The 25,577-nt window shown below is 32.8% G+C and overlaps 1 protein-coding gene across 1 annotated transcript; it reads left to right on the top strand.

The window, feature by feature from the left end:
- The first annotated feature begins 1,078 nt into the window (after positions 1 to 1,078).
- LOC143919055 (uncharacterized) lies at positions 1,079 to 25,433 on the top strand. Its single transcript, XM_077441237.1, has 2 exons — positions 1,079 to 1,175; positions 22,193 to 25,433. Exons 1-2 carry the CDS (start codon positions 1,156 to 1,158, stop codon positions 24,510 to 24,512), a joined length of 2,340 nt encoding a protein of 779 aa, XP_077297363.1. The 5' UTR covers positions 1,079 to 1,155; the 3' UTR covers positions 24,513 to 25,433.
- Positions 25,434 to 25,577: the final 144 nt, after the last annotated feature.

Raw genomic sequence — 25,577 nt, 5'->3', positions numbered from 1 at the left:
TCATCAAAGTAAATTTCGGGTTCGTTGTCAATGTCATATAAGGAGTTATTACTTGGGAATTGATTATTATCGATAAATTCATTTTCAGAATCAGTAGAGCTGCTGATTTGTCGAGTTCCTCGGCGAGGAGCTATTATTTCGCTTTCATCACTTTCACTGTCCGATATCATTTTGCAGGTTAAAATAAATGGCAAAAAACAATAGAAATCCGCTTTCAATTATATAGGTCACGAATTCATGCAATCAATCAAATGCAACTGAAATGCATACAAAATGTTTATGATACATGTTGAAAAATTATTTGATTATTAGAAACTTCGCATCCTTGTGTGTCTCGCTCATACGTACACAATTAAAACCAAGAAAGAAAGAGAGAGAGACCGCTACCTGTTTCGAATATATCGCATGTTGTAAGGATACATCGATATCTAAAAATAGATTATTGAAAAGAATAAAGCCTCGGAAAACAATCGTCAAAACTTATTTAGTGTATATATGTAGGTATCTCTTTCGCACGCACGCATGTAAAAGCAAGACAGAAAGAGAGAGCACGAGTCCACGACTGCTTCTTAAAAATGTATATAAAGTATTATAAAAATTACGAGTGTTCGGCGAAGTAAGTATGTAAAAAAAAATATTATATTTATTTTTTTTCAAAATAATTACAAATGTTAGCATTTTTCGCTTGGACATTGAAAAACCTCGTAGCAGCCAAAGGGTTAAGATTTTGACTAATTTGAACTAAAATCGATTTATGATCACGTTTCATGGTTCAATCCTATCACACTGAAACTTACCAAGTACCAGTTAGTGAAATGCTTAACGTTATGAAGTCATTTTTTTGGCTGACCGGAAGTGGTGCCTCTTCTTATCTCCTTAATCACTCGATGAATTGTACTGGAATTTTTTGTCTTTGTAATATGAATGATAAATTACATACAGAATCATCCTTGTGTCAATGTGAGAATAATAAAAAAAAACTTCGCTGAAAACTCCCCCACTGTGCGGTCTACAGTATGTACATATGTATGTACATGTGTATATAAATTGGAATACTATCAATACAACGCTCAGTCCATAGTTATCAGTTCATTGGCTTCTTCTTTTTATAACGTACATTCATCGGGAACAGTAAAGCTATTGAAGGCGATCAAGATGAAGGCGATTATATTTTTGTGAGTAAAGTTTAAATTCTATTTATCCTTCTTTATTTTTATTTATCTATACACATATGAATGAATATAGTAACAATATATTATATGAATCTTTGTAATTATGCAAAAATTCAACTGATTTGAACTCGGAATCGGTCAATAATCACGATTTCATGGTTCTAAAAACATGTTTATCGTTATGTCGTAATTTTTTCCAAAATTTTGAGTTAAAGGTAGTGATTTTTCCCCTTATATGTGTAGAGCTCCTCTTTTTTTTTCATTCAATTATCTCCTGAACCGTTCAATAGCTTGCGTTGATGTTCTTAAAATCAATTATTCGAATATCGAATATGAAATTAGTAAAATATTCGAATATCTAATCTATAATTTGGAAAGAGACTTTGTATATAAATATCCTTGGTCGTCGTCGTCGTCCGTAGATCGAACACGTGATTCGATTTTTTTTTTTCGATCCATGGGCGCCGATTTTTTTTTTCGTTTCAATGGATTCACCCCCGCGGGGGCGCAAGGCGAGCTTCATGGGGCCCCGCCAGGGGCGCCACAAGGGGCGCAGCCCCGTGGGGCCCCGAAGGGGGCCCGGAGGGCGCAGCCTTATGGGGCGCAGCCCCATGGGGCTCAAAAGGGGGCGCAGCTTTATGGGGCACAGCCTTATCGGCCGCAGCCTTATGGGGCGCAACCTGATGGGGCGCAGTCTTATGGGGCGCAGCCTTATGGGGCGCTGTCTTATGGGGCGCAGCCTTAGGGGCGCAGCCTTATGGGGCGCCGCCTTATGGGGCGCCGCCTTATGGGGCGCCGCCTTATGGGGCGCCGCCTTATGGAGCTTAGCCACATGGGGCCCCGAAGGGGGCGCAAGGGGGCGCAGCCTCATGGGGCGCAGCCTCATGGGGCGTAGCCCCATGGGGCCCCGAAGGGGGCGCAGGGGGGCGCAGCCTCATGGGGCGTAGCCTTATGGGGCGCTGTCTTATGGGGCGCAGCCTTATGGGGCGCTGTCTTATGGGGCGCAGCCTTAAGGACGCAGCCTCATGGGGCCCCGAAGGGGTCGCAAGGGGGCGCAGCCTCATGGGGCCCCGAAGGGGGCGCAGGGGGTGCAGCCTCATGGGGCGAAGCCTTATGGGGCGCAGTCTTATGGGGCGCTGCCTTATGGGGCGCCGCCTTATGGGGCGCCACCTTATGGAGCTTAGCCGCATGGGGCCCCGAAGGGGGCGCAATGGGGCGCAGCCTCATGGGGCGCAGCCCCATGGGGCCCCGAAGGGGGCACAGGGGGGCGCAGCCTCATGGGGCGAAGCCCCATGGGGCGCAGCCTTATGAGGCGAAGCCCTAAACGGCAACTGATCATGGGGGCGAAGCCCTAGACGGCATTTAACCATGGGGGCGCGGAGGGGCGAAGCCCTAAAAGGCATTAACTAAGGGGGGCGAAGCCCTAGACGGCAATTTATCATGGGGCCGCGGAGGGGCGAAGCCCCAAAAGGCAACTGATCACGGGGGCGAAGCCCTAAACGGCAATTGCTCATGGGGCGTGGAGAAGCGAAGCCCTAGAAAGCAAAAAAAAAATTTTGATTTTTTTTTTTTTGATTTTTTTTTTATTTTTTTTTAAATTTTTTTTTATTTTTTTTTTTAATTTTTAAATTTTTTTTAATTTTTTTTTTTTTAATTAAATTAGCTTAGTCATGTTTAAGCGGTTTATATTATAAACACTGAGCGAAGCCGGGTAATACAGCTAGTATTATATAATATATACTTACATATCGTATTGTATTTACATGTAATAATATATACATAGTTATACAATAAAATTTAGACATCCGTTTACTGTGTTCAAAGAAAAAAAAGAGATATTTTAGCAAAATAAAATATTTATATGTATTGATTTTTTGTTTATTAAGAAAACGGAAAAATATATTTTTTACTCCGAGTCCTCCCGACAACTGGTTTGAAAAAAAAATGCATAAGATGTGAAATAAGTAATATTTTCGAATAGCGGCGCGTTAAGACAAAATAGCGTAAATCAAAATAAAAAACTGTTTTTCAACACGTGTATATAATATGTACGTGATGAATTTTCTGTTTTATTTTGCAAACTTATAAAAAATGTCATAACTTATTGAAAAAAACTACTACGGATAATTTGCTAGGGATTTACTTAACATATGTTATACATAATAGGAAAATGTTGATAGATTAATTTTTACGATTAGAAAATTAATCTATCAGTCTAATTCGTCGCTCATCCTAAACACATAAATCGAAAACGTCGTTGAAGTTCTGAAAGTCAAACTAACAAGAAATACTATTTTATTACGATAGGACATTTCTAAATTACTTAATAAAAAAGAAAACCAAATAATATCCGATTAATTTTATAAATTAATCGGATATTATTTGAATATTGAATTTTTGAATATTGAAAAAGAGTCGAATATATTCGAATATTCGATTGGGACTATTTTACATGCAATAGATAGTTGAAACTATTTTACATGCAATAGATATGATAAATTTCATACGCTAGTAATTTTTAGATGTGTTAACCTCAACCGGATCTTCACTAAATTTATTATAATACTCGATTCTAAGCTGAAACGTATGTATAAGAAATTTCAGTTCAATACGTAGAAAAGTCGCGAAAAAATATATGAAAAAACCTAAAAAATGTAGATTAATTTCTGGTGTACATACATAATTAATAATTAATTAATTAATCGCTATATTAGCATAATCCCTTTAGCTGATTAAGCTAGGATTAGGAACGCCTTAAGCACCGATTCTATCGAAATAATTAATTAATTTATCGAGTAATATAATAAATTTAGCAGCGAATCCGGCAGTTTTCTCTTCACTACTACTATATTTTTCGACCCTTTAAATAAGTGTGTAATAAAACTACAGTAAAATTCTTGTATGTATACTTACATATAAAAACTTACATATGTTTTGTGAATGAAAAGAAAATTGAAATTCGATAAACCAGAAGTTGGATTTTATCCTTTAATAAAAGTCAAAAATGTTGTTAAGAGGGCTGAACACCAGCGCCTTGTCCATACAAACGTATTAGACTTCTCCCTTCCTCAATTATGGCACTAGAGAAATTATTTTTTAATATGCAATGGATATCCACTATAGGCATGTTTCAATTTTTTTGATTACTTATTTTTTATAGGAGCTAGGACCCACCAAACATCTACAAAATCACCTCGTTTTTACACCCACGAAAAGAGTCTAGCATGCTAGTTTAATGGTTTATTTAAAAAGAAATACGAAAATTGAAACACAGAAAATATCTTTCTCATACTGACGATGAAATTTTTTTTTAAATTGGTCCAGTTTCAGAGGAGAAAACTGGGGAATACGAAAACTCAATTTTGTCGATTTAGAATAGGTATTATCTGGACAAGGCGCAACTGTCGCATCCACTCAATATATTAATATATATAAATATATTGTTGTATTCACTCAATATATACATTCACTCAATATACATATATGTATATCGAAGAAAGGAACGGCAACAAAATTAAGGTTTCGGGTATCCAGCCCTCTTAAATATAATACGATATTTTCCACTCATATAAACGGTTTATAGTTTATAACCTTTATAGAAATATAAATTGATAAAAATTATGATCAAAATGCAACAACCGAAAGTACGTAGAGCTTTTGTCTCACTTAAATCCAAAATGCTAGAGTTTCCATACATTAATTAGCCAGCAAATGTGTATCGAGAACGTTCTAAATCTTATACATATATGCAGAGCCTTAGCGATTTTTTCCGGCGCCCTTGGCAAATATCAAATTTGCCGCCCCCTTATTATTTTTTCATTAGATTTAAAGAATTTGTTTTATTTAAAAATACATATTTATTGAAATATATAAACTAAAATTCTAAAAATAAAAACAAGATTATTGTTTATATTATAAATATCCCACATTGACAATTTCGCAATAAATATCATAGTATAGAAGGAATCAGTGCACTTAAAACACAATTAAATTTCGTGATTGTTATTTTATTTCGTCGTTTACTTATCAGTTGTTTTAATTTTTATTAATGTTTGTTTCAAATAAATTTTTCCTTTATCTAAAACCATAAATCTGTCTTAACCGGTAACCTAGTACATTATTAACAGTTTAACTATTAATTATTAAAGATAGAAAAAAGACTGAGAACGAATGTTTCGTGAATTTGGCGTTAGCAAAGTTTTTCATTATATTATCAAAATTTATATTACTTGCTTATTCACTTTCTATTGATAATATATTATACTTAGATTTGATGATCGCGTTTGATCGCTGGTCGATCTCAAATAACTTATAATTACTTTTAATTTACTAAAACTCGTTTCTGTCGAAGCCACTGTCAATTCGATATTGGGATAAGATTTTTGTAAATTCCATCTACCCAGTACAATTTGAAATATCAATGTGATACATTCTCCTGGGAAATGTTTTAAACATTTAAGTTCGTTTAGATATCGGTCACAATCTATTTCCAAGTATTTTTGACAAAGTGTTATCCCTTATTTTTCTAAACTTTGTTCATATAAAGTCAATAAACCCTCGCCAGTTAAAATATTAAATTATTTTGCCACTTGTAGAGTACATTGAAATCTTTCTTGTAATTGTAATAATTTAACATGAATTATAATTCATGTTAAATTATCAATGATATTTTAACATGAATTTTTTGCATGATTTAACATGAATAATTAATTAAAAGCTATTCGAATATTTTTAACTGATCCATTGAAGCTGTGGTACCGACGCCAAATCTGTTAAAAACCTTTTCAATCAATAAATAATCTTTGCTAAATTATTTTTAGTTATTTTCTTTATATGCATATCTATCTGGTCAATCATTATTCTGATTCACTGAAATATTTGATTAGATTTTATTTTTGCCCGTATCATTTTTACTATTACCAAGGATGCATTTTTTGTTTTGTTTTGTTTTACGGATTATTTATTGACTGAAATGGTTGTATTTCAGATTGGCGACTTCTATTGGAATTGCATTAGGGCAGAATTATGTGGAATATGTTGATAAAGGCGCCGGCATATATTTTGATCCGATTGGAAAGGCTAGAATTTTAACTAAAAAATTGAAACTACAAATCGTCACCGATCTATCTTTAATCTTCGAACAAACAAAAAACATGCCAATGTATTTGGCAGAACTGGAACAATGATGTAAATTAATTAAATCTTTTCACAACGACAACAATTGTATGGCTATGGTCCAGACTATGCGTATTACGTTGGAAGAGTGTATAAACGTAAAAAGTCGTATTTCACAATCTCTGAAGACGAGGCGATCGAAGAGGTTCGTTCAAGTTATCGCTGCTGTTGGAGGTGCAGTCACTTTAGCACAAGGTATCAAAGGTCTGATGGATCAACAAGAATCAAGATCAGACGTCAATGATAACATATCTCAATTAGATAGTTCCATTGAAGCATTAGCAAATAATCAACATACGATCGTTAGACAAATGGATCAGAGTATATTAACCCTGACGTCTTCCTTGAGTGTTTTCGACAGCAAGATGTCAGACGTTATCCAAAGGGAAAAGAAGCTAGATGAGAGTCTTACAAAACTTTCAGTCATCTTGGAAAAAGAACAGAAGCTTTCGTTGGAAGATTGGAAGCAGTTAGAAGATCACCGTGTAAAATTGAATACATTGAATCAACGGTCGAACGAGACTATAGAAAATTTATCAAATATTGGGAAGATTTTGAGCAAAAATAACAATACTTTGAACGAGCACAGAGATGAAATCGATAAATTAAACATCGAAAACGAATTCAACATGCTACTAATGACCATGCAGAATAATATAAATATACTGAAACATAAGTTGGATGAAATTTTTCTGACCATCGAATTGAGTCAAAAAGATATTTTACATACATCGGTGATTAGTCATGAACTAATCTTAGCGGAGTTGTCCCAAAACGTGGACCAAATTGGAAACGACAACGAATTGCTCTATCAGCTTGTTCTAACTAACATTAAACAAATCGTTGCTCTTTCCAATGTAAATACTTTTGCTGATAGTAATAACATGATTACGGAACTGACGATACCTCTAGTCAGCAAGCGAAGATACTTGGTATACAAACCATTGCCATTACCGACCGTACAGAGCGAATCAAACCCAGACATGTATTTATATGTAGAACCATCTTTGTTGAAATACTTAGCCATTTCTCCAGACAAGGCCACCTACGCTTACATAGAAATGATCAATTGTTTACAGCTATCTGAAGAGCTTCTATGTACAGTGGCTCGATCGCATTCAGTGGGCTTGTCTCCAATATGCGAGGTTAAACTCTTGACTCAACACACTGAAATTTTACCAGAAACATGCGAGGTGAAGTTATTATACGGCAACATAGATCTGTGGATCCAGCTTCAAAACAATCGATGGATCTTCGCCCAGACCAAGAAAACCAAAGTCACCATCAATTGCCCGGGGATAGATGACATGGACATTGTCATCGCTGGATCAGGTATACTGAATCTTCCGTTGAATTGCACGGCACACACTTCTTCAATTAGTCTGCCTCGTTCTGGAAAGCCTCTGGGAAATGTGGTGTCGCCAAAGACATTTTTCAATTTGAAAGATGACACTTGTTGCTCCTCTTCGAAGATGGACGAGATGAAAACGAAGCTGAAACCTATCCAGGTGACTGCAACGGAAGCAGAATTCTTGGAAAGATATGCGTATACTCTGCGCAGTTTGGATTCGCGACAGATCTACGAGAGCAATCATCTGGCTGTGATTATGTACGTGTTGCTGGCCGTATTCTCCATCTTGGTGATATTCATCGTATACAAAGTGGTAATGTGTCTAAAGATTAAAGTCGCGGCGCAAAACTCTCAAATTCGAACGGAGAATAATTTAAATGAGGAGAAAAGTCTCGTTAAAACAAATGACGCTTTTAAGTAATTAACACATATTGAAAGGTCATGTGTAGTCCAGTGGTGTCACCCTAATGGTTTCCACGGGTTTCCGGAAACCCGTTATTTAAGCTAAAAATTCATATTATTTTCGTAATAATAACTTTCATGTAATAGTGTATATATTTTTTTTCAAAATAAATTTGGATACCCGTTTTTACAAAATTGGGGTGACACCACTATCAGTACATCATATTATCGAACTTACGGCTGACATTTTTTTTGTTTATTTACATATAGAATACAATTTTTGCATTTATACAATATCAAATTATGTAATTAAAAGTTAGTAGCAACATATGTATGTACATATATTATATGTTTACATAAACTATCTTTCTGGTTTTATTTGAATGGAAAATAATGAAAAATTGTATGATATATTAGAATATTAATTGAAATTTATATAAATTCATTGAATTAATTATTTAAATAAGTGCCATTCCACATACATTTTGCAATGTTTATAATAAATCATTAACAAATATTATAATGCAGGATATCTATTATTAAAATAATAAAGTTCATCACACAATAATATCTGTGTTTTTGTTTATTCGTGGATTTATTTCATACCAATATTGAGATAGAAAACCAATCCTTATAAACGTGGTGAAATAAAAAATTTGCCAAATAAATGAAAAATAGCACGGAAAAAAAATATATTTTTGACTTTTAAAATTCGCTAGACAATTAATTAGAAGTATTTTAAAGCAATGAAATATAAGAATTAATAGGAAAAATATCTGACTATTGATTCCAATACTCACTTTGAGCGTAACAATCCTAAATTTTGAGTTAAAGACCGCAAAAGCCAAAAAACTGTAAAAATCGCGGATTTTCTTAAACGCTCATATCTCGTAAACGATCGCCCACCAACAAAAATCAATATCATATTCGAATTCAGTGAGTCAAACTTAGTAAAGATTGGCTAGTCTCCACTCTGGTATTTTTTTTTGTTGCTCAGTGTAATCATACAGACATCTATGGATTATTTTTAGATTTTTTTTTTTGTGTACAATTTTTATACATATAATAAATACGAAATTATAGAGATGTCTATAGAGATATCTATAAACTTCAGATTACTGTGCATAATTATTACAAATTATACACAGGCAGATTTTTGTGACAACAGGAATAGATCTAATACCAATTTTCAGGAACCGTTTCAGCAATGATCAGATAAAATTGGCAAACTCTGATAGAGAAACGATCGATTTGGAGTCACAAAACCCCCAAATCTAACCAGCAGTTTGACGAGGACTCGAACCTTCGACCTCAGTGGTGCTAAATATATACGCTACCATTAAGCCAAACTGCTGGCTTAATTTGTCCAGAATCTCAGAAAAGCAAAATAAACGTATTACAGACCACCAGTATTTTTAAATATTGTTGAACGCAAAACATAATATTTGCAAAATATATGCATACATGTAGTAATTCTATAGGTAAATAGAAAAAAATAATTCCACGTTCACAATCTGTTCTTGATGCTTGAAAGGTTCCACAAATATCGTAAAGAACCGATATTTGTTTAAATTTTTCAGTCTTTTAGGGCATTAGGAACTATATATGTATATATGTATGTATAATTAAATGTTTTAATACGACCAGTTTTATATTTTTGATTCATTAAAAACTTAAAACCAGTATATTGTCCCAAAATTTCGTTTGAATTTTTTACATCAATATTCTTATTCAACATTTGGTGAACTACACTATTTTTTTCGACCCTTTAAATATGTGTGCTCTTCGCAATAAAATTCAGTTATAATTCTTGTATCAATGGGATGAAAATAAACAAAAAATCAAATTTAATGAACCGCAAGTGGGATATTTTCCTCTTAGAAAAGATTTTTTCCACGCCACTGAACGCATCAAGCTGTAAATATATATTTGTATTCTTTGTGTACTAACATATTATACATAGAGTAGATAAGGTTTTGTTTACAATTCGTAAACCGGAAGTAGTTAATTTTTTGTTAAAACAATATTTCATTATTTCGTTTTTATCTTTTAAGTTACATATTTATACATATTTTATGCGTATAGTATTACATTTACAGTGATACTAAGTAGTAAAAAAGGTTTGTGCTCAAAACTACTAAAATGCTTTCATATGCCGGAATGTGTGAACGCGTATGTTTGTCATTGTCAAATTTTGTCATTGTCAAATTTTTATGCTTCTCTATTTCCTGAAATACATATGTCATGGTTTCATCACAGCCGAATTTTTTACAACACCGAGCAAATATTTGTCGTTTAATTAGTGATATCACCTATTAGAAGTGAGTTCATCAGTCGAAAATTTGGGTCTTCTGTCGTTACCATTTTAAAACAATCTCTGGCAAAACGACGAATTTAAACAGTATGAATTGCATTTATCACCTAGGTCAATAAATTTAATTAAACATAGAAACCTCTACATTTATATTGCATTACAAACACATATGTATATCTTATCTTCTGCCTCAATCAAAGATATAAATAGGAAAACGAAGAAAAGTCGAGAATGTTGTGACCACGCGATTTTTTTCACACCACTGAACGTATCAGCGCTGAAAATTTATATTTGTATTATTTATGTACTTACTTTGAATAGATAAGGTTTTGAATAGAATTCGTAAACTGGAAGTAGTAATTTTTTTTAAAACAATATTTCAATATTTAATTTTGACCGCTTAAATTTGTTCTGATAACACTGAGCAACAAAAAATCACGTTTTTGAGTTAACAGAGCGGAGACTAGCCAATCTTTACTAAGTTTGCCCACTTAATTCGAATATGATATTGATTTTTGTTGGTGGGTGATCGTTTACGAGATATGAGCGTTTAAAAAAATCCGCGATTTTTACAGTTTTTTGGCTTTTGCGGTCTTTAACTCAAAGTTTAGGATTGTTACACTCAAAGTGAGTATTGGAATGAATAGTCAGATATTTTTCCTATTAATGGTTATATTTTATTGCTTTAAAATATTTCTAATTAATTGTCTAGCGAATTTTAAAAGTCAAAAATATATTTTTTTTTTAGGGATTTTTTTTCCGTGCTATTTTTCATTTATTTGGCAAATTTTTTATTTCACCGCGTTTATATGGATTGGTTTTCTATCTCAATATTTTTATCTAAACGTACTAACTAAAGCGGTAATTGCAATTTAAATGCTTTCGTTGTATATATGGTTGTATCGCGTAATATGTTAGGTGCAAGCGAGATGGCATATAATCCACCTCACAGAGTACAGCGGTCGGACTACATCGGTCATATATTAAATATAAACGTCTTTCTATCTCATAGCACACTCACTGCAGAAGTTGCACTTTCATATTTATCTAAATTCATTTAAATAGCACACAAATAATATTAACAATCAGATGTCACATCCATCTTGGCTAGATATTTTATTCATGAATATCACACAGTATTGGCAACATTTTACCTTTTATTTCGTAGAAGAGCAGCTACACTTTTTATTTTTCCCAACATTACAGATCTTTCTCACTATAGACATTTTAGACATTTTATCGATTTAATAATTCCAACAAATCTTGTTTAAAAAAAAGATTTAATAATTCAAACAAAGCTCTATACAGTAGAACGTCGATTATCCAGACTAAATGGGGATGAAGGTTTGTAGTCCGGATAATCGAAAAAAAGATTTATAGTGTACATTCAGTATAAATCATTTTTATTTGTTTACATTTACATATATGTATAATAACATAAATATCAATATAAAATTATTCTTTATTAAGAAATTCAATTATGGATTTTTGCTTAAAGTTAGCTTTTCTTTTTCAAGCTGCCAAATCGTGAATACTTTTAATACAATAATGGACCAGATATTGGCTGTCCAGACGATCGTCTTTCAATGAATAACATAAAAATACACACTTCGACTTCTTAATTTCCTGATTTTAACATAACCTAACGCTCTAGGCTACTATCTGACAGTAAAGAATCAGTAAACTTTATATTGTATTCACATTGTTTTTTATATCCGAGATCGTTGACGTTCCAACACCATATTTATTTGACAAAATACGTCCCAAAACACCGCTTTTTAAAGCATTGATTATATATAATTTGTCTTTTAATGATAATACAATACGTTTTATTTTTATTGTCTTTTCCATATTGGTAATATTAAAATAAATACTTAAATCGTTATAAAATTTTCAAGAAACAAACGTCATTTGATTATTTAATTTTGAAGACAACTGAATCATTTCTCCGTCTTATTTTCGAATTTTTATGTTATGCGTTTCAAAGAAGCAAAATCATAAATTTTGTGTTTGTTTTCAACAATCCGGATAATCGAAGTGAAGATAGTGGAGGTTCTACATATGTATGTATATTAATAAATATATAGGTTTTATATTAATAAATATTTTTCAAAGAAATATCCATACATTCATCAAGTATTAAACTATGAAATGGAGATGTTCTACGTAACTTCATGTATAATCTCTTCGTGTAAAACTATATTGTACATTCGACAAATTCGAAGGCTTAATTTCTGCTAGGCCATGAATCTAGAATTTGAACATATTTGTTAATATGATCATGTATATTTTTTATGGAGGACATCAATGAATTGGTGTTTATTGCTAAGATAACATGATCTATCAAAAATTTTAGCCCGTTTTTTATGTTCCACGTTTTCTAATCTAATGATACGATCTTCCAGAATTCAATAGATGAAGTTTTTTTGCACCTTTTACAATCTACATATTTTGTAACGTTCACTGTCTTTCAAGAATTCAAAGACGTTTGTTTAACATATCTTTACGATTTTTTTTATATATATTACAGTTGAAGTATATTATCAGTTATCATATATTCCAACTGGCTTTTAGTAAATTATATATCTATAAGCGCAAATAAACTTTCAACAATGTGCGCCACAGTACAGTTACAGCGCGTACAGTTCTCATGCTATAGAATCCAATAATGCGTTAATATTTGCTAGGTATTACGAATTATGGTAATGAGTATCGTATTATGATAACTCTAAGAATGTGATCAAAACAAAAAAAATGTGAATTTACTAGTCGAGTGAGTGATTTTCACAAAAACCTAACCTTTTCATACCAAATATAGTTGAACTGCATTTTCAGTTGTAATATATTTGGAACAATTGGAATGTAATTTGCGATATGAATCAACTTACGTGGGTTAGACGAAATATATTCCACTATTGAAAAAATATATTATAACTAAAAATACACTTCAACTATAACCTATGTAACCTAACCTAACCTACAACTATAACCTTCAACTATGTAGTTGTTACCAGGTTAGATGGAATATATTCCAACTAGTCAAAATATGTATATTACAACTGGAAGATCCACTTCAACTGTAACATATTCATATATTAGGTGTAATATTAAAAAACGAAGTTTGGTTTTTGGGTCAATGTGATCTTAAAATTGCATTTGAGAAAATAATATTTTATTCAATAAAATATTCTTATAATTAAAATGTCGTGCGCGGACTTTTGGCCGAATGGACACTTTGCCGACGGACGCTTGGCCGAACGGACATTTGACTGAACATACGTATATTAGGTCGACGGACTTTTGCCCGATTGTGTATCTAAATTACTCATAGCTCAGCATTCAGAAATCATCTTGAGCACATTAAAATTTGATATTTTTGATAAATTTAAACAATTAAATATTCCATTTAGCCAAATGTCCGTCGGCCTAGTGTGCATTCGGCCAAGTGTCCGTTCGACTAATAGTCCGTCAACCGACGAAGCGGGGAGTACGAGTACGAGTGATACATACATATGTACTGTCACGTTCCAGGGAGATATTTATTTAATTTTTATTTTTATTACTTGGTTAACCAACCAAGTTTCTTTATTGTTATTAAAATGTTACAATTATCTTATATTATAGATATATTCGAAAACCGATAGATAATGGAACTATGATTTTTATAATAGGAGACACGTAGAACTATTTCACTATAACTTTCGTTCACTTTATTCTGCTGCTGTGCTGATCGTTAATTGAGGACACGTTCTCGGAGTATTTACGATGGCGACTGTCACTCTCTGAGTCGATGATGATGACTGACTAATGCGATCGAATGGCGATCTATATAAATGATTTGTTATCTTATGGGCTGGGTACATTCCTGTGTTATCTGAATATCCTATTACAGGAATTTTTATGGTTTTGTTATTCACGTATATGAGCGTGTGAAAAGTACATTTGATATTGTGGGAACTCGAGTGATAAGCGGGGTACATAACACCCCCATTGTTAAGAAACTTATTAATACATAAAAATTAAGAAGTTAGCCGCTTATGGCATTTAATATTTCTTCTCTAGATCTAATTTCTGGTTCGATTTGAACTATTTCTACTTCGTTTTCTACGTTATCTCGTGGTTTTCGATTATACTTTACATTAAATCTTTTCTTATCTCTAAAACATTTATAAAGATGAAAACTTATTTTAACTAGCATAAGTATAACAATAGTAATGATTATTCCATAAATTAGCTTTACAAAAAATGAGGAATGCTTTACAATGGCTGGCTGATTTTGATAGTTTTCTAATTTATCGTTAAATTTTTCAAATGTCTCTAGGACTTTCTGAGTGTTTGTGTTATCTACATTTATTAATTTTATAGGATCTAGTTGATGTAAACTATAATTTGTTTTTCCTATAACACAACATTTATCATTTATTATATTTATATTTGACATTGGATTTTCATATTCAGTAAAAATGTTAATATCAGCATTTAAACTTATTAAGCCATTATTCGTTTTACATCCTTTATCTAACTTTATGATTCCTGTTTGGAATAATTCAACATATTCATTCTTTTTATTCTTACAATTAATTGTTAATTTCTTACTTTCCGACAAGGTATATAGCCATCTGTTGTTAGTTAATTTTTGCCATAGGTCTATTTTACCTTTAACATTTCTTGTGTTACAATATTCAGGTATATTCTTAGTAACATCTTTTAGCAATTTTGTTTCACAATGTATTTCACTTAGTGTGGAAAGTATATTTAATTTATTACATATAAAAATTTGATTAATAATATTCTTACAATTATTTTCTAAATTATCAAAAATAGTATAACTCATATCGTCGACTGATACTCCAATGTATTTATATGTTGGTATAATGAGTGAGTATATGTCTGTATCTGTATGAGGTATAGGTAAAGGGTAAATTTTATATAATTTATATTTATTTTGTTTTAATTTAATTTTTACTGTTGGTTTACACCACAATATTTTATTTGTTATTCGAAATTTAGGTTTATTACCACGTTCAATTATTTTCCTTTTCGTATTTATTTCCGCACTAGTAGCGTTATTTATTTTTATAATCAATTTGTCTATGAAAATATCTTTTAACATTTTAACGAATCCATTTTTAATATTACGATTAATTCCGTTTATTTTCCCTTTAACTTTTATTTTCACCTTTTTATTTTTAATTAATAGATTGCACAGGAAATCATCTTCTGGCAATTTCATATCAATAGATTTTATTTTAATATCGCAATTAACAATTTTTTCATTGTATACGAATAAATTACATTCCTGCGGCTCAGGAAATTTAGGAAAACATTCCAATGACTTTTCAATTTCGTCATTACATCATTTTAATTCAGGTGATTTAATTTCGATTTCAAAGTTCTCATTATTTATTTCGGGAATAGAAATATTATTTTCATTTTCAAAATTGTCTTTATCTTTTTCATTTATAGGATCGTTTGTTTTATTTTCAAAATTTTCATTATTCATTTCGGAAATAGGAATATTACTTTCATTTTCAAAATTATTTATTTCCGTAGATATTGATATTGGTTTTAATTCGACTTTCAAATTATCAATTCTCATTTGTTGATCGGTAGTATTGAGAGTAGTACAAAGAGTTTCATTATTTTCATTTGCATTGACTAAATAAACGCCTTCTTGATTAAGTTCGTCATCGATAATTTCGCTTTTTATTATCTCCGGATTTGTTATTTCAACTTTTGTAATCGTTTCCGTTCGAGGTTTTACAATATAATTATTTAGAATTTCGTCATCCTCATTATCTTTGTTATTATTAAGAAGATCAATTTTTATCGTTTCGTTGATAATAAGTTTGTTTATTTTATAACAAATTTTAGCCTGATTAATTTCAAAGAAGTCAGCGCCAATTATACCGTCATATGTGGTATCGATTTCATCGTCTTTCATAATGTATACTTTGTGATGAGCAAACTCTAAATTTAGATGTATGCTTCCTATTGATTCGGATATTGAACCTTGGTTAATACCGTTAATTGTAATTTTATCATTTTTATTGTAAATAGTTTTTTCATCTAAGCACGATTCTTTTATTATGGAGATCCCTGCTCCTGTATCAACTAGAAAATCTCTAGGAATAAATTTGTTATTATTTTTAATATCAATTTTAATATGTTTCATGGGGTTATCGCTCGGGTTTAATTTAAAACAATAAGAGTCATTAACTAGTCTGTTCGATTGACTCGGGCTTCGACAGACGGAATTAAGTTTAAATGATTGACCTTATTTTTATCTCTTTGTTCTTTATTTTGCCGTTTGTAGCAATTCTCAAATGTGTGTCCTTTTAAATTACAATAAGTACATGACTTTGGTTGGTCATAACTCCTGTTATTTTTATCGATTTTATTATAACCGTTTTTATTTTGATCAGTGTTATTGTACTGATGATTTGGTTTGAAACCCGCATTGTTTTTATTATTATATCCATTTTTATAATTATTATTATTGTTGCTAAAATTTTTATGTCCATCATTATTTCTATTATTTTCCCATGTCTTGGGGCGCGTCTCAACAGAGTGGACTTGTTGATTTCTACTGTCTTTATTCTTGAAGCATGCATTGCTTGTATGTCCTTCTCGACCACAAATGTTGCAATTTTTGTTTCTTGCAGTATCAGTCTCTATTTCTAGAGCTGTTTTATACGCATCTAAGAGAGTTTTTGGGTGAGTAGAATAAAATACTATCCGCGTTTGTTGACATTTATTTCCGTGAATCATCCTTGAAGACTAAGTTCGTCAATTAATTTTATTTGTCCGTTAAATTCGTCTGCTTTGGACTTGATGTTACAATTTTGTATGCTTTTAATAAGGGAATTTGTCGCGGTTTGAATACGATTCATAAATTTAGTTACGTCTTCGTCATGTCGTTGCTTCAATTGTTGAAGTTCCAATAATAATGTAGAGTAATTTTTATGGGGACTATAATTTCTAACAAGCGCTTCTTTTATACTATTGAAATCTCTAGTATTTATATTCGATATAATTATTCTTGTAGATCCCGTAATTTGAGATACAATGTAATTTAATAATATTTTACGTTGGGACTCTGATGCTAATATGAGAGCATTCTCACGGTCATCGATGAATTCGTACAATGGTATTGAACTACCATCATACCTTTTTATGAATTTAGTGAGTGTGTTGAAGTCTATTACTTCCTGAATCACAACTTCACCTTCACTATCCTTTTTAGGAGGCGTTCTTAGAATTTAAATATCAGCAACTAAGTTTATATTGTGTGTTTGTGTAATGTGGGAAGTATCAGAAGACTTACACTAATACAATTTCCATATTGATGTTGGTTGTTCTTGGTCTCGAAAATCTGGGAAGGTCCTTGCGAGGTTGTAGGATGTAGAATCCGCCGTAACTGCTACGTTTTTTCGCCGTTGGTTTAAAATTATTATTTTTATTTTTATTAAAACTGAACTGTACTTCCGAACGTCACTAATTCACTCAAGAGCAATAATTGCTGATTCCCTCGGGAATGATAGATACTTAGATCTAATCTGAATAGCTACGTTTTTTGGAATGTTTAAGTTCACGAAATTTATTAAGATTTAATATCTTATTTAGCACTTTCACTTTTTAGGAATTTTCCTCTTTTTAAAACTTTCACTTATCCTTGCACGGATATTTTTAATTTAAACCAATTGACTCATCCCACCGCTGCCACCAAAATTATCATATGTCACGTTCCAGGGAGATATTTATTTAATTTTTATTTTTATTACTTGGTTAACCAACCAAGTTTCTTTATTGTTATTAAAATGTTACAATTATCTTATATTATAGATATATTCGAAAACCGATAGATAATGGAACTATGATTTTTATAATAGGAGACACGTAGAACTATTTCACTATAACTTTCGTTCACTTTATTCTGCTGCTGTGCTGATCGTTAATTGAGGACACGTTCTCGGAGTATTTACGATGACGACTGTCACTCTCTGAGTCGATGATGATGACTGACTAATGCGATCGAATGGCGATCTATATAAATGATTTGTTATCTTATGGGCTGGGTACATTCCTGTGTTATCTGAATATCCTATTACAGGAATTTTTATGGTTTTGTTATTCACGTATATGAGCGTGTGAAAAGTACATTTGATATTGTGGGAACTCGAGTGATAAGCGGGGTACATAACAGTACATATGTATGCACATCAGTGACGTGCCATGGAAATATCCTCATTTTTATCGCACAGCCTTACTTACATGTGCGTGAGCTGGATACAAGGTAACTAAGTGACGTCATACCGAGTCCCCTTTTATCCAGCTTGCGCACTTGTAAGTAAGGCTGTGCGATAAAAACGGATAGATTTTCACGGCATGCCACTGGTATATATGAATATTTATATACCTATGTGTGTATATATCTCTTGTAGGGTCTATTTTAGTATATATATGTAGCTACGATACAGTATGAGAGATTTTTATGTCGACAAACCTCTTACCGTGCTCAGCTTAACGGAATTCATTTTTTTGATTTGCAGAATGCTAATGACAATAGCGCCTGCATTCGGAGATGAATTCGTCGTACGTGTGTCTAGAGATGGACCTGGAATGTTTTTCGATCCAGTTAGCAAGATAAAATTTTTAGATGATCATTTAGAAATCGTGACGTTTGTTGACTTGCACTTCATGATCGATGAATTGAAGGCAAATGCCAACGCTCTGATAAAATCACAGGCAATGTGTAGCACGATCATTCTAATAGATGAGAACAACACTTGCATGGACATAATAACGTTATTGGCGACGAATATGAACGAAAGTTTTGCCAAGATCAAATCATTATCGAATTCAGGATCGTCTAACTCTATAAGACGTAAAAAGGCAGTGATAACAACGATCGTTGCGGGGATCACGATAGCAACTGCAGCCGTTGGAATTATTAGTTTATTGATGCCTTTATTATCAAGAAAACCGTCCATAAATTATAAAAAGTACAATACGGCAATAAAAAAAATGGAACAAAATCAACAAAAATACTATTTTGACTTCAATCAGAAAATTATAACTATGAATTCTCATCTTAATACCCTGGAAGCATCTTTAGACGAAGTTTATAGGACAGAGGCTAATATTCTGAATAATTTTAACGATTTCAACTATATGCTAGCTCAAGAGGCATCGTTTTCAGAAGAGAATCGCAGAATACTTCTACAACACGGGGACGTCTTAAAAAACTTGGATTTCAAAATGAACGAAACGGATAGCGTTATAGAAGAATACAATGCAATTTTAACGAAACACGATTTTATATTGAAGAACCACCGGAGTGAAATTGAAAATTTAAAAATCAAATCCAATATGCTATCGTGGTTGGCGAGTTTGACCACCCGGTTTGAAAATTTTCAAAATAAACTAGCTCAAGTACTTCGAGAGATCACCTTGAGCAATGCCAATGTACTCGACATTGCAATATTGAGTCGTACGCAGTTGCATGAAGGGCTGACTGAGAATGTGGTGCCTTATCTACGAGACAACGAATTACCCTGGCACCCTACAATAGATAACATAGATCGTATCATAAGAATGTCCGATGTGTCGAACGAAATACAAGATTTCAAACTGGTGTATGTGCTGAAAGTGCCTCTAGTGAACAAAATTCAGTACACTTTGTACAATTGCGTGCCGCATCCTGTCCAGATTGGAGACTTTTTCTTGTTCGTCCAGTCGATTTCCACTCTTTCGCCCTACCTTGCCCTGTCCGACGACAAGTTGGCATACACCTACATGGACTCTTTCGGCCATTGTAAGATCCTTGACGAAAACACCAAGATGTGCCCTCCTAAGGAAATTTATCGCACCGCACAGAGACCCCGATGCGAGACTCAACTTCTAACCGAGGACGTGCCAAAACTTCCCGAAGACTGTGACGTGAGGATTCTGCACGGAGATATTGACTTTTGGCACCAATTGCACAGCAACAGATGGACCTTCATTCAAAGCAAACCCAAGAGATTGTCGATACATTGCGGCGAGTCTGATTCTTTTGATCAAATAATCTCTGGATCGGGACTTCTCAACTTGATGGAGAATTGCAGCATGTTTGTGGGTACAAACCAGCTAAAAATCAACTTTAATAAAGTGAAGACTTTAAGTATCCCGAAAATCTTCTTCCAACTATACAAAGATGACTGCTGTACAGTTGATAAATTGGAAAGCATTAAAGAAAAGTTACCACTTTTAGATTTAATGCACGGTGATCTCTCCTACGTCAAAAAGCATTCTTATCGAATGCCGATACAAGAAATGCAAGAAAGCAACCAAAGTTTTATCCCAATCATTCTATATTTTATTCTCACCATTGCGCTGGTAGCTTTGATCATCCTCGCAACATATAAAATAGTGATGTATAAAATTAAAGGATGATGATTATGATGATGATAAAGAAGGATGATATAAAATAGTGATGCGGGGATGATTTCTTTTATTATGCAAAATTTGTAACCTCGATTATTATGATTATTTTCCGTTGGTAGTTGTTAAAATTTGTGGCTCATGTATTTTCATATTTTTATATTTATTTCAACAACTAGTTTAACTTTGTGGCCCATGCATTTACAAATTAATATATATTAAACTAATGTGAATGGTACATATGTACATACATATATATATGTATGTACACATGAAATTTTAATATAACAACAATCAAATTAAAAAGAGTCATATATATTCTTTTGTATTTCTGAAACTATTCATTTAACTTCTTAATTCAATAATTTATTCAAATGTTTAAAAATTGCCACTGTTTCAAAAATATATATTATTCTTAATTTCTAAAGATTTATAAGTATACCGATTTATATTGTTGTTGACACGTCATAAATGTTACATGGTGTTTCTAATTTATCTATAAAAAATAAGATGAATCTATAAAAAATTCTCGAGAAAATCTTTAATACTTTAAACATGTTTAAATTATAATTTTTAATCCATAATTTTAAAATGTGCAGACTTGTTATATATACACATATTTTATTTGGCTTTATACTTTACACACGAATACACTAATAAATATATAAAATTTAAATAAACCAAAATGTGTTTACTTTAATAATTACTTAAATAACGTTAACACAAGCGTTCAAATAAAAAGAGAAAATTCTTTGACATCCACTGACAGGATTTCTAAAAAAAATAACTCTTTGTAAAAATCGAATAATAGAGAAAAATAACGTTTCTTTCACTTAACCAAAACAGGGAATTATTTCCGCTGTAACATTATGAAAGATTGCACATTATTTTCCTTCCTTAAATATAGAAAATTAAATATTGTGGATTTTCGTACCCAGAAGAAGAAGAATTGGTCTCCTTGTGAACGGGTCGTACTCTAAAAATTCAATTTTCCAAAATGACTATGAAGTTAGGAGTGTTCGACCTTTTTTTTCTGCAGTTAGATGGAATCTTCTATGCTCAATGGTTCGACGGTTATTATAATATTTTCAATACTGCAATTAATATTTCAGCGGTTTCATTCAAATTCTTAATCGATATTTGGATCAATTAACGCCTTTTGGACTAATTTTTTTGTACTCAAAAATTGGTCAATCATTTTTTCCATGGTATTCTATCTTATTTTGAAATATAAGATCTATCTAATCTAACTCATTTTTACAATCGTTTTACACGTGGGTTGAAAAATTTGATTTTACTGTCTTCAATACTTTTTTTTACAAAAAAAAATTATAAATAATTTTTAATTTTTAGGTGTTTCTTGGCGATTTCGGCGTTCGCTGAAAACCAATACGACCAAATCGCAAAGACTGGATCCGGATTGTATTTTGATCCTCTGGGACAGATCAAAGTCTCCACGCATCCCCTGGATGTTGTTACATTTATCAATATTACCTCGGCGAACACCAAACTGGAACATTTAAAGAAAATAATAAAGGATGCTAAAGTGCAAAGCCTGAAAATTGAAATTTACGACAAGGGAAGCTCTTTTACTGCATCTAGAGAGAGTCTGGATTCATTGATGACATCCTGTGATTCGGATCTTAATAGTTTGAGTTTGTCTATTTCGCAGAATAGAAGAACAAAACGAGCAAATATTTTTGGTAACATATGGAATGCTATATCTGGAGACACTAGCGAAAAAGACATTGAAAAACTTCAGGATGCCGTTTCTAGTCTAAATTCCAATTTAAATGTTTTGTCCATTTCATTCCAAAATGAAGTAATCGGCATTAAATCGTCAATGAATGACATCAAAGAAGACGTACAGGAAATACAAACTAATCAAATCATAGTTCATGCAAATATGCGCAACATGTTGGACGTCATAATGGAAGAGAAGAAATTATCGCACCAAGATAGACTTAAAATACAAGAACACGAACAGCGGTTGGATAAAACGGATACCAAGCTAGAAGAAGTATCGGTAATATTAAACGATTACAAAGATATATTGACGCGCCATGGTTTAAATTTGAATTTGCACCAAAAATCAATCGACATTTTGGATATTAGAACCAAAATGACAACGTATATGAGTAGTATTCAAAACTCACTTCGTAGCATTTCAACTGCCTTTAAAGATTTGCTGACGGCCATAAGTTTGGCCAAAAAAGACGTACTCCACACAGCTGTCATATCACATCAGAGAATATACGATGAGTTGGTGAAAAACATACACAATGTGAACCAAAACAGCGAGTTGCCTTACCCCCTTACTATTAATCATATACAATCTCTACTAGATATCTCTAGTGTTATCAGTTTCGTTCGAGATGGTATTGTAATATTTGCACTTCGAATTCCGCTGGTACTCAAATACGAGTTCACCCTTTACCAATACTTCCCCATGCCAATCGCTCAAGATCCTTCGAAACCCGACATGTTCCTGTTCATACAACCAGATCAGAAACACTCTTACCTGGCCATATCGACATTCGACAAGCTCTCCTACGCTCTCTTCAAATCGATCGACAATTGCAAAAAACTGTCCAATGCAAGATATTTGTGCCGATCTGATAGAATAGTATCCACCGTTAAATATCCAATTTGCGAGACGAAACTATTGAGTGAACACACTCCAACAATGCCTGCAGAATGTGACGTGCGCGCAGTCCATGGAAATATCAACATTTGGCACAAGATTTCGAACGACCGTTGGATCTACGTTCAAACGGCCATCAACAGATTGACCATGAATTGTCATGACAAGGACTCCGCCCAAGAAGAAACAGTCATAGGATCCGGAATAATGACGATTCCTGATGGATGTTCAGCGAACGTTGATTCCTTCCACCTCACCTCGAGCAAAATAGACGATATTACAATACCTTTACCGAAAGTTTACTTGAATATATGGAACGACTCTTGCTGTACGTCTGATATTCTATCCGAAATTAAAAATGCTGGAGAACCGGCTACATTGATTAGTTCAGATTTAAACGATCTCAAAGATGTTTCGTTCAAAGTAAAGCGAAGTGGTTTAAGTTCTACACTCGTTTATGTATGCTCCGCAATAGGGCTTGTTTTGATAATAGTCATTTTGGTAATAGTCATTTTCGTGATTTATAAATACCGTATGGCATGTTATAGGTTTCTAAATTGTTCAAAAACTTTCAAATCAGATCAATTCGAGGACGGTAACGACCCAACAAGCGCTGCTCCATTGAATCCGAGCAACAACAAGCGTAATAGTTTTAGGAAATTCTTTGAAACGACAAGCGGACAAAAATGTCACAAAGAGGAGACAAACGATTTGAAAACACTCGAGGAAACGGAAGAGAAGGAAGGTTACAGAAAGGATAGAAAAATTCAATGTCAACAACAGCGACGGGTGTTCGATAATGAAGTCGTACAGATGAGTGGCCAAGCATCTTCTAGATCTAGTTTCATGGACAAGTTTCCCAGTATTATGTTCCCGAATAGAAGGAATTCAGATCGAAGAGTTCAAATTAAAGGAAAGGATGCTAACTCGGACAAGTTTCCCAGTATTATGTTTCCGAATAACATGAATTCAGATCAACAAGTTCAAATTAATGGGAAGGATAACTCGGATGATTTTTTCAAAATGTAATACTCGAGTTGAATTTAAGCTTTTCCTATACATTTCTATTTTTATAACTTAGATGACAAAAAGTGAACCTATTCAGATTCTCAACTATTTACCTATTTATGCCATTTCTGACTAATCACTTGGAACTCCACCAGTTTCCATTGCGATTATTCACCAGTAGTATCTATGAGCTAGAGTTTTCTTATAACTTTTAGAAACTTATGTACTTTGAAACTATTACATGTTTATACATGACATTAGAAATAGGCATTAAGAGGGCTGGACACCAGCGCCTTGTCCATACAAACGTATTAGACTTCTTCCTTCCTCAATTATGGCACTAGAGAAATTATTTTTTAATATGCTACGGATATCCAACATTGGGATGCATCTATCGTTTTATTTTTTTGATTAGTTATTTTTATAGGAGCTAGGAGCCGCCAAAAAATATAAAATCGCCTCTTTTTTACACCCACGAAAAGAGTCCAGCGTGCTTATTTAACGGCCGATTAAAAAAAAAATACGCACATAGTTGCACAGAAAATATCTTTCTCATTCCGATGATGAATTTTTTTTAAAAATTGGTCCAGTTTCGGAGGAGAAAATAGGAGAATACGAAACCTCGATTTTGTCGATTTAAAATACGTTTTATCTGGTCGAAGCGCAACTGTCGCATTCACTCAATATATATACATATATTGATATATATTGTCACATTCACTCAATATATACATTCACTCAATATATATGTACATATATCGAAGAAAGGAACGGCAACAAAATTAAGGTTTCGGGTGTACAGCCCTCTTGAGCATTTCAAAAATGGTTTTGGTTTCGACAGTTAATCAATATTCAATAACCATTGTATGTATATTTAACTCAATATTCAATAACATTTATGTAAATTCTCCAATATAATGTTATACAATAAAATGAAAATTAACTGTGGGTTTGTGTTTTTTTTTTTATTCTTCACATACAGTCGGTCACATAAAAACAATTGTCCTTTTATATTGTTATTATTTTTTTTATTTAAATTTGGACCATTGTGGCATTACAGGAATCCCTAATGCGCCACAATGGTCA

Source organism: Arctopsyche grandis, chromosome 11 (genome assembly GCF_051622035.1).
Source record: "Arctopsyche grandis isolate Sample6627 chromosome 11, ASM5162203v2, whole genome shotgun sequence".
NCBI lineage: Eukaryota > Metazoa > Arthropoda > Insecta > Trichoptera > Hydropsychidae > Arctopsyche > Arctopsyche grandis.
Note: the sequence above shows the minus strand (reverse complement) of the source record. Positions and strands in the feature narration are given on the sequence as shown.

Coding starts and splice junctions, on each gene's coding strand:
- LOC143919055 (XM_077441237.1), top strand. CDS start 1,156: ATGAAGGCGATTATATTTTT. Junction 1,176..22,192: donor ATGAAGGCGATTATATTTTT/GTGAGTAAAGTT, acceptor TTTAATTTTTAG/GTGTTTCTTGGCGATTTCGG.